Raw genomic sequence first — 11,383 nt, 5'->3', positions numbered from 1 at the left:
GGGCCCTATTCTCTCCCTAGTTATCCTTTTGTCCTTAATGTATTTGTAAAAACTCTTCGGATTCTCCTTAATTCTATTTGCCAAAGCTATCTCATGTACCCTCTTAAGTATACTCCTACTTCCTTTATATTCTTCTAAGGATTCACTCGATCTATCCTGTCTATACCTTACATATGCTTCCCTCTTTTTCTTAACCAAACCCTCAATTTCTTTAGTCATCCAACATTCCCTATACCTACCAGCCTTTCCTTTCACCCTGACAGTAATATACTTTTTCTGGATTCTCAATACCTAATTTCTGAAGGCTTCCCATTTTCCAGCCGTCCCTTTACCTGCGAACATCTGCTCTCAATCAGCTTTCAAACATTGTTGCCTTCTACCATCAGAATTGGCCTTTCTCCAATTTAGAACTTCAACTTTTAGATCTGATCTATCCTTTTACATCACGATTTTAAAACCAATAGAATTATGGTCACTGGCCCCAAAGTGCTCCACCACTGATACCTCAGTCTCCTGCCCTGCTTTATTTCCCAAGAGTAAGTCAAGTTTTGCACCTTCTCTAGTAGGTACATCCACAATAGAAATAGAGAAAATAGGAGCAGGAGTTTTCCATTTGGCTCTTTGAACCTGCTCTTTCACTCAATATGATCCCTGCTGATCATCCAACTCAATACCTTGTTCCTCCTTTCTCCCCCATACCCTTTGATCCCTTTAACCCGACGAGCGTATGAGGCAAGGACTTACAAATGTTGATTGGAGAGGCAGATGTTCGCAGGTAAAGGGACAGCTGGAAAATGGGAAGCCTTCAAAAACGAGATAACCAGAGTCCAGAGACAGTATGTTATTGTTGAGGTGAAAGGCAAGGCTGGTAGGTGTAGGGAATGCTGGATGACTAGAGAAATTGAGGTTTTGGTCAAGAAAAAGAAGGAAGCATATGTCATTTGGACAACAGAGATCGAGTGGATCCTTAGAAGAGAATAAAAGCAGTAAGAGTTTACTAAAGAGGGAAATCAGGAGGGCAAAAGGGGAACATGTGAGAGCTCTGGCAAATAGGATTAAAAATGAATCCAAAGGGCATCCCCTAAGGATCTATCTTTTGCCCTCTCTTCTCACCTACTTGTCGTTCATTGGCAAAATCATCAGAAAAATTAGTATTACATTTATGAGAGGTCATTGAGTATGATCTATTTTCCATTCTGGGAGTATGACTGCATGGTGACCAAGGCTGTAAACTGAACATTGAAAGATATTTGACATTTAAAAAGGATGAGCAGAAAGAAAAAGCAGCTTGTAGTTGTACTGATAATAAAGGATGAGATCAGTACATTAATAAGGGAGGATCGCAGATTGGAAGAATGTGTTTGGATGGAGCTAAGTGACAGCAACAAGCAGTGAACACTGGTGCTAGTTGTTTACATGCCAGCACACAGTACTGATAATGTGGCTATGGTATTAATCAGGAGCTGAGAGAAGCATGTAGCATGGGTAATACGGTAATCATGGATGACTTCAATCTGTGTAAAAGTTAGGTCAACATAATGAACCCTCATGCTGTGGAGAAGCAGTTGCTGGAATGTGTTAGGAATGGCTTTCTAGAGCAGAATATTGAGGAACTGAAGAGAGAACTAGTTTCCATACATACAGACAAAAAAGGACACCACTTTGACTGGGACAACACACACATCCTAGGACAGGCGAAACAAAGAATTCTTAAAGGTATGGCATTCTAACCAGAACTCCATTAATAAACACATAGATTTAGATCCCATGTACTTTCCCTTGAGAAAAAGAACCAGAAATTACATCATGCACCTTAAGAAATCAAGACCTATAAATAGAGAGGCGGGACATACCACCAGCGCTTCACCAGAGACTCTCACTGATGATGTTACCTAGTCAAAGTGACAAAACATCTGAAAAGAAACCTTCCAGCTCAGCCAGCTAACTTACATACAGAACAAGTTATTTTATGTCAAGATAAAGGGCTAATTCATAATCTTTTTATAAAATAACCTGTAAAGATGAGTGATTATCATATGAAAGATGTTGAAGGTACATGGAGTAATCTGAGGTGGGTGTTACATTTGAACAAAGCAAATTATGAAGGAATGAGGTACAAATTGGCTGATATAGATTGGGATAATACATTAAAAGCTATGATGATACTTTGGGAATGGATAGTCCTTAAATATTTATTAAATAGTGTACAGAAACCATACATTCATTCAAAGCATAAGAATCTAAAACAGTCAGTCAACTACAGTTAACATTGGACATTAAGCATTCTGTAAGATTAAAGAAAAAGGTCAATGAAGATTCCAGAGACACCAGAAAACTTGAATTGTTTAGAACAGAGCAAGGCAAGATCAACAAACGAATAAAAGGAGAATAGAATATGAACACATATGAGCCAAAAACATAAAAACAGGGTCTAAACAATTCTATATTTATTTAGAAAGGAACTGCTTCGCTAAGACAAAGGTTGATTAAAGGTAGAGTTAGGAGAATTTATAATGAGAAAAGCATAGTAGCTAAATGATGAGGTTGGGTCTTTCATTACTGTGTGTGATAAACAGCATTCCAGAATTAGAAATCCATGGGACTTGGGAGGATGAGAAATTGAAGGAAATTTATGTTAGTAAAAAGATTGTGTCAGAGAAATTAATGGGACTGAAGGTTGATAAGTCCCTGAGCACCTATTCTACATCTCAGAGTGCTGAGAAACATTATCTATGCAGATGATAGAAAATCAATGATCCCCTTCCAAAATTCAACAGATACTGGAATGGTTCCAAAGGATTGGGAAGTAGCAAATATAACCCCACTGTTTGAAAAAGGAGGCAGAAAGAAAATAGGGAATCACATACCTGTTAGCCTTATACCAATTTTAGGAAATTGCTAGCATTTATTATAAAGGATGTGATCAGTGGATAGTTGGATAATAATGATTGGATTAGCAATAATCAGTGTTGGTTTGTGAATGGAGAAATAATGTTTGAGGAACTCTTTGGAGTGTTTTGAGGAGGTTATTAACACAGTTGAATGATGAATTGATGAACATTGTATATTTTAATTTTCAGAAGGCTAACCCTAAACCTAACTCCACAAAAGGAAGTTGGCTCGCAAAAATGAAAGCACTTAGGGTGGGAGGTACAGTATTAGGTGGATTTTGGAATGTTTAATATGTGGAAAACAGAGAGTAGCAATAAATGGACCATTTTCTGACAGGTTTTGACCAGTGAAATCCCACAAGGATGAGTATTTGGGTCTCTGCTGTTCACAAAATATGGATATGGGGACGTAAAGTACTATTTCCAAGTTCACAAATGGCACAAAGCTATGTGATAACATGTGCTGTGAGGAAGATGCAAAGCAGCTTCAAAGAGATTTGAACAGACTTGGTGATTGGATAAGGTGTGGCAGATAGAAAAAATGTGAAGTTCGCCACTCTGATAGGAAGAACAGCTGATGGAATATCTCTTAAATGATGCGAGGTTGTAAAGTGTAGATGTAATAAAGGACATGGATGTCCCTGACAGTAAGTCACTGGAGGCTAACATGCAAGTACAGCAGGCAATTACAAAAGCTGAGAGACTGTTAGCCTTTATTACAAGAGGATTTCAGTACAGGAATGGAGAAATCTTCCTTCAATTGTGTGAAACGTTGTTTAGACTGTACTTAAAGTAATGTTTGCAGTTTTGGTTTCCTTATGTCAGGGAGGATATCATTGTAATTGAGGGAGTCTAATAAAGATTTGCCAAACTTGTTCCAACGATAGCGGGACTGTCCTCAGAAGAAAGAATGTGGAAAATGGACCTGTAATCTCTAGACGTTTGAAGAATGAAAAATGATCTAATTGAAACCTTCAAATGATTAAAGGGATAGAGGGAGGAGATGATTCCCATGGTTAGAGAGTCTAGAAGCAGAGGGGACAATTTCAAAATAAGGGAAAGGTCCCTTAGGATCTAAATTAGCTTCATGCAGAATACTAGAAAGACTTCTGAGAATCCTTCCAAAGACAAGCAACTTAATTTGCTTGGATAGATTGGAGGAGTTGGGATTGTTTTTGTTAAGAGAGGTTTAAGAGGAGATTGGATAGAAGTATTCAAAAACCATAAGGGGATTGACACAGACCAGGTAGCAAGAAACTATTTCCCCTGGTAGAAGGGTGAAGAACCAACGTTAAGAACACAGATTTAAGCTGAGTGACAAAAGAACCAACAAGTGACACGAAGATAAACATTTTAATGCAGTTGGTGGTTAGGATCTGGAATGTCTTGTCTAAGAATGTGATAGGGTAGATTCAATTGTGGCTTTTAAAAAGGAACTGGATAAGCAATTGAGAAAAAAAATGCAGGACTTAGAGAAAAGGCAAGGATGTGGGACTTGGCTGAGTTGTTCTTGCTGAGAGCTGGCATAGATTTGATGAGTTGAAAGATCTCCTGCTGCTCTGTTAACATTCAATGATTCTGTTGGTGTGGTTTGTAGGGTTATAGCAACCCAGAACAGGATGTTATGCTGGTTTTTAGAATAGAATTAGGTTTTAGTTGAAGGAAAATAATTTTAAGATACAGTATACATTTCAATATGTCAGACACACTGGTTACTTTCAAATCCCACCCTTGAGTAATGAAAGAATGAACTTGCATTCATACAATTTCTTTCTTGACCTCAAAATATAAAGAAAAGGTGGGGCTGATTAAGTACTAAAAATTGTTTTATGGATGCAAAGGCCAGCCTTACAGTATTACATCAGTATCTCATGTCTTTCTTACAAGTGAGGATGTTGCCAATGCCACAGTAATAAAGGAGGGTGTGGAGATCTTGGTTAGGAAATTTCACTTAATCCGAATGAACTGTGTCCATAGTTGCTGAGCAGAATAAAGATTGAAAATAAAGATTGTCTACAATCATCCACTCCTCCTTGGAGTACCAGGACTGGAGGAACACAAATGTTATACCGTTCAAAAAGGAGGGATAAACTCAAGAACAAGAAGATCAGTCAACCAAATTCTGTGGCAGATTAACACTTAATCCAGAGCAAAATTAATTTTCACTTGCAAAAATGTCAGTAAAGAAATGAATGGCAACAGCATTGGGTTAAGGCACATTATGTTTGATGAGCTTGTTTATGTTACTTGATGAAACATGAAGCATGTTGGTCAGGATTGAGATTCAGGTTGTGTATATAAACTTTCCAAAGCATTGATATAGCATAACACAAGAGATTTGTTTGTAAAATTGTAGTCCGTGAGGTTCAGGGACAGTAGCAATGCACATGCAAAATTGGATAAGGGATAGAAAGCAGAATGTTATGGTTGGCGATTAATTTTCAGACTGAGAGAAGAGTGCAGTTGTGTCCCTCAGAGGTCACTGTTGGAATCACTATAAGTTTTGACCTATATTCATGACTTTGATTTGAAAACACACAGCATTATATGTTAGAAATGTACTAAACAGTGAGGAGAATGGTAACAGATTTCAGGAGCAAATATGCAGGTGGGTGAGTTGAATAAGATGTATGACAAGATGTCATTTAATACAGAGAAATTTGCACTGAGGTGAGACAATGTAAATGCTGCAATTTTGAAGTGATTGCAGAAGAGAGGGATCTTAGAGTCACAAGTCTTGTGTAAGCATTTGAATCATATAGAATCCTTGACGTTATAGACAGAAGGATAGAATGCACGTGTTGTGCTAAACATTTGTAAAATATTCAGAGATGAAAGAATCTCTGGGAAACTGTGGTTAGTTCTGAATAATATGTACTTCAGAAAAGCTGTCATAGCCTTGGAGATTGCTGGCATGTGGGATTTAAATTACATGATAAATAATTAGACAAACTTATGTTGTCCTCATTAGAACAGACCAAGTTAAATTTTTAATAGGTGTCCGAAATCTTTAATGGTTTTGATAAAGTAGGGAAGGCAGATAGCCTCAGGGCATGGTTAGGAACATGGGACTGGGATACCATAGCAATTACAGAAACATAGCTCAGGGATGGGCAGGACTGGCAGCTTAATGTTCCAGGATACAAATGCTACAGGAAGGATAGAAAGGGAGGCAAGAGAGGAGGGGGAGTGACATATTTGATAAGGGATAGCATTATAGCTGTGCTGAGGGAGGATATTCCCAGAAATACATCCAGGGAGGTTAATTGGGTGGAACTGAGGAATAAGAAAAGGATGATACCCTTATTGGGATTGTATTTTAGACACCCTAATAGGCAGAGGGAAATTGAGAAAAACAAATTTGTAAGGAGATCTCAGCTATCTGTAAGAATAATAGGGTAGTTATGGTAGGGGATTTTAACTTTCCAAACATAGACTGTGACTGCTGAAGTGTTAATGGTTTAGAGGGAGAGGAATTTGTTAAGTGTGTACAAGACAATTTTCTGATTCAGTATGTGAATGTACCTACTAGAGAAGATGCAAAACTTGACCTACTCTTGGGAAATAAGGCAGGGCAGGGAACTGAGGTGTCAGTGGGGGAGCACTTTGGGGCCAGCGACCATATTTCTATTAGATTTAAAATAATGATGGAAAATAATAGATCAGATCTAAAAGTTGAAGTTCTAAATCGGAGAAAGGCCAATTTGACAGTATTAAGCAAGAACTTTCAAAAGCTGAATGGGGGCAGATGTTCGCAGGTAAAGGGACAGCTGAAAAATGGGAAGCCTTCAGAAATGAGATAACGAGAATCCAGAGAAAATATATTCTGTTAGGGTTAAGGGAAAGGCTAGTTGTTATAGGTAATGTTGGATGACTAAAGAAATTGAAGGTTTGGTTAAGAAAAAGAAGGAAGCATATGTAAGGTATAGACAGGATAGATCGAGTGAATCCTTAGAAGAGTATAAAGGAAGCAGGAGTATAATGGGCCTCTTGCTGAGATATTTGTACCATTGATAGTCACAGGTGAGGTGCCAGAAGACTGGAGGTTGGCTAATGTGGTGCCACTGTTTAAGAAGGGTAGTAAGGACAAGCCAGGGAACTATAGACCGGTGAGCCTGACCTCGGTGGTGGGCAAGTTGTTGTAGGGAATCCTGAGGGACAGGATGTACATGTATTTGGAAAGGCAAGGACTGATTAGGGATAGTCCGCATGGCTTTGTACATGGGAAATCATGTCTCACAAACTTAATTGAGTTTTTTGAAGAAGTAACAAAGAGGATTGAAGAGGGCAGAGTGGTAAATGTGATTTATATGGACTTCAGTAAGGTGTTCGACAAGGTTCCCCATGGGATACTGTTTGGCAAGGTTAGATCTCGTGGAATACAGGGGGAACTAGCCATTTGGATACAGAACTGGCTCAAAAGTAGAATACAGAGGGTGATGGTGGAGTGTTGTTTTTCAAACTGGAGGCCTGTGCCCAGTGGAGTGCCACAAGGATCGGTGCTGGGTCCACTACCTTTTGTCATTTACATAAATGATTTGGATGCAAGCATAAAAGGTACAGTTAGTAAGTTTGCAGACGACACCAAAATTGGAGGTGTAGTGGACAGCGAAGAGGGTTACCTCAGATTACAACAGGATCGTGATCAGATCGGCCAATGTGCTGAGAGATGTCAGATGGAGTTTAATTCAGATAAATGCGAGGTGCTGCATTTTGGAAAAGCAAATCGTAGCAGGACTTATACACTTAATGGTAAGGTCCTAGGGAGTGTTGTTAAACAAAGAGACCTTGGTGGGCAGGTTCATAGCTCCTTGAAAGTGGAGTTGCAGGTAGATAGGATAGTGAAGAAGGCGTTTGGTATGCTTTCCTTAATTGGTCAGAGTATTGAGTAAAGGAGTTGGGAGGTCATGTTGCGGCTGTACAGGACATTGGTTAGGCCACTGTTGGAATATTGTGTGCAATTCTGGTCTCCTTCCTATTGGAAAGATGTTGTGAAACTTGAAAGGGCTCAGAAAAATTTTACAAGCATGTTGCCAGGGTTGGAGAATTTGAGCTATAGGGAGAAGCTGAACAGGCTGGGGCTGTTTACCTTGGAGCATCAGAGGCTGAGGGTTGACATTATCGAGGTTTACAAAATTATGAGGGACATGGATAGGGTAACTAGGCAAACTGGTACAATTGCAACATTTAAGAGGCATTTGGATGGGTATACGAATAGGAAGAGTTTGGAGAGATATGGGCCAGGTGCTGGCAGGTGGGACTAGATTGGGTTGGGATATCTGGTTCGTATGGATGGGTTGGACCGAAGGGGCTGTTTCCATGCTGTACATCTCTATAATTCTATAAATAACTAATGAGAAACATTCTAGTAATAGAAGGGCTAATCGGACAAACGTTTGGCAAAAGGCACCTGAGGTAATGAGAGGAAAGTAATGTTTATACTACATAATATGAAGGAAACTGTCTGAAAGTGTGTTGGAAATATTTTCAATTAGAACTTTAAAAGATAATTGGGATAAATATTTAAAAAGAAACAAAAAGCAAGGGAGTGGGACTAATTGAGTAGCTAATATTAGTTCAGCAGACCAAATGTCCACTTTTTGTGCTGTTTTACTCAATGGTTTTCTGTCTTGCATTCAATTAAGTACTTTTTGACATGTTGACTCTGTGATAGTGTAGTACTGTGATATAAAATCTATCTATACCAATGCAACACAATTCCCAATGTTCATGGCCATACATGTCAACGTCATTTAGATGCAAGGTTGTACTGCCTGAATCATCCATCTTCTCATTGAAAAAAAGTGTTGAAGTGCAGCACATGAAAACAAAATCACCATTTTCACACTATCTATTTGGCAGCTTGATCACACATTTATGGGGAAAGGGTGAAAGTGAGCAAGATTCAATTCTAACAGATAAGTTAGCTGGATATATGCTATGGAAAAATAAATAGGCTGTGGCAGAGATTTGCATTGACTTCAGTGAAACATAGGAGAAAGTGAGGACTGCAGATGCTGGAGATCAGAGTCAAGAGTGTGGTGCTGGAAAAGGACAACAGGTCAGGCAGCATCCGGGGAGCAAGAGAATTGACGTTTCAGGCATAAGCCTCATTTCCTGATGAAGGGCTTATACCTGAAACGTTGATTCTCCTACTCCTCAGACCACGCCTGACCTCCTGGATTTTCCAGCATCACACTCTTGTGCAGTGAAATATGCTTAGTATTGAACAGCCAAAGCCATGATGGATTTAGGATTAGAATTAGAATTAGAATTAGAATTCTTACAGTTCGGAAACAGGCCCTTCAGCCCAGCAAGTCCACACTGACCCTCCGAAGAGTAACCCATCCAGACCTATTCTATATTTTACCCCGATTAATGCACCTAACCTACACATCCCTGAACACTGTGAGCAATTTAGCATGGCCAATTCACCTAACCTGCACATCTTTGGATTGTGGGAGGAAATGGAGCACCCGGAGGAAACCCATGCAGACACAGGGAGAATGTGCAAACTCTACACAATCACCCAAGGCTGGAATCAAACTAGGGACCCTGGTGCTGTGAGGCAGCAGTGCTAACCACTGAGCCACCAGCCACACAAGTCTTGGGAACACATTGAAAAAGATGCTCAGTGGAGCTTTAGGCAAATTGCATTATGGACATGACGCAATAGGCTGGATTCTTGGTACAGGCACATGATAGGGACAGGGTCAGGAGAACAGGAGGTGACTTCGTAAAAGGAGGGCAAATTATAACTATGTAGTTGTCAACAGAAAAGGAGCACGTGATTGATGAAATATGTATATATATTTATTATAAAGACATAGTTTTGTGTTGTTCAAATTTAAGACCTGTATAATAAGATCATAAATATAGTTCAATGATGGTGGTGAACAATCCTTAGCCTGATTGGAATAAGAGAGTGTGGGGTCTGCTGTCAGTCATAACCAAACACTTAACATAGATCTAAATGTCAAACATTTTCTTTCAAAAACAGGACTTTTCTAAAATGCTGACTTCTTGTCAAATGTTTCCCCTTGTAAGAGAAACTAGAACTCGGAACAGTTTAAAAAATAATGGCATTTCTTCTCATGTAGAGATGAAAATATTTTTTCTCTCAGCTAATTGTTGGTTTGTGAAATTCTCTTACCTAGGGAGTACTGGAAGAAGAGTCATTGAATATTTTTAAAGCTAAGTATTAGATTTTTGATTGAGGGGCAAAAGAGAAGAATGTGGTGTTGAGGCCTCGATCAGAACAACCATGATGTTATCAAATGGTCTCAGACTGAGGGTTCCAAATGGTCAACTGTGCTCCTGATGCACATGTCTGTACGTATATAGATCATAAACTGTTCAGTGTCAAGACTCATTTTAGGGTGAGTAAACATAAAGCACAATGCATTTCTGAAAACAAAGAAACCTGTATTTATACATATAACCATATTAGTACATACTAAAATAACACTCACCCACTTTTACTGGGAAAAGGTTTCTCTTTATGTTACTGTCATTTTGATGTTTATTTTTCATCTTAATTAAATTAGAAAAAATGTAGTTTTTATTAATTACTTACATAGTTGTATTAATTGTTCTAAGTATTTTGTGCCAGAACTATTTAAGGCACTGAATGATGCTGTTTAGTCCATTGGATCCATGTTGGCTCATCATGAACCGATCCAGACAGTCCCTTTCCTCTACTCTATCATCATGGGCCTAGAAGTTTATTTACTGTTACTGCTATCCAATTTCCTTTTGAAACCATTAATTATTTCCTGTTTCACTACCCTCATGGGCAGTCATTACCACTGACTGCATAAAAAATTCTTCACATTCCCAAAACATCACTTGCCTAAGATTTTAAATCTGCATTTCCATCTCCTTAATTTCTCAGTTAATGGGAAGAATTTTTCTTTATCCATCTTATCTCAGCCTACCATAGCATCAGGAACCACATTTTAAAAAGGGCATTAGTCACCATTTGAACAAATTTACTTTTGTTAGAATCAATAATCTATTACGTTTTTAAAATTTGATTTGCATAGTACCTAAACTGGGTTACTGCCTCATTATCACTAACAACCTTATTTCAATTAATTTTCAAATAGCGGCCACATCATTTTGAAAAGCATGTCTATAACCTATGTGAAGTAGTTATATTATTAGTGTGAACGCAATTTACATTAGAGCTCATTGCACAATGCTTTCTTTACATGTTTTTCCTTTACCATTACTAGTTTTATTATAAATTAAGTTCAATACTGAAATATGAAAGCATGATGTATAAACTGATGTAAATAACAATTCTAGTGAAATGAAACTGCGCACTTTTTTTTATTCAAAGTTTGTGAGAAGATTTGTAGCTCGGGTGCTCGTTGCTGTGGTTCTGTTCGCCGAGCTGGAAGTTTTTGTTGCAAACGTTTCGTCCCCTGTCTAGGTGACATCCTCAGTGCTTGGGAGCCTCCTGTGAAGCGCTTCTGTGGTGTTTCCTC

General features: G+C 38.6%; 1 protein-coding gene across 8 annotated transcripts in view; it reads left to right on the top strand.

Annotated features, from left to right (window-relative positions):
* Positions 1–11,383, top strand: part of LOC122561108 (kinase non-catalytic C-lobe domain-containing protein 1) — a 351,506-nt gene that overhangs the window by 250,361 nt on the left and 89,762 nt on the right. For 2 of the 8 annotated variants that reach the window (XR_006314909.1, XR_006314908.1), the window contains exon 30: positions 10,049–10,270. The exons of 5 other annotated variants lie outside the window; for them this stretch is intronic. Coding sequence is in view for 1 of the 3 variants with exons in the window: in XM_043712541.1 (XP_043568476.1) it covers positions 10,049–10,073 (25 nt within the window). In the remaining 2 variants the exon portion in view is untranslated. Of the gene's footprint in view, positions 1–10,048; positions 10,369–11,383 lie in introns of those variants that run through there. One more of the 8 variants, XM_043712541.1, reaches the window with a different exon arrangement.

This window comes from Chiloscyllium plagiosum, chromosome 22 (assembly GCF_004010195.1).
Source record: "Chiloscyllium plagiosum isolate BGI_BamShark_2017 chromosome 22, ASM401019v2, whole genome shotgun sequence".
Taxonomy (NCBI): Eukaryota; Metazoa; Chordata; class Chondrichthyes; order Orectolobiformes; family Hemiscylliidae; genus Chiloscyllium; species Chiloscyllium plagiosum.
Note: the sequence above shows the minus strand (reverse complement) of the source record. Positions and strands in the feature narration are given on the sequence as shown.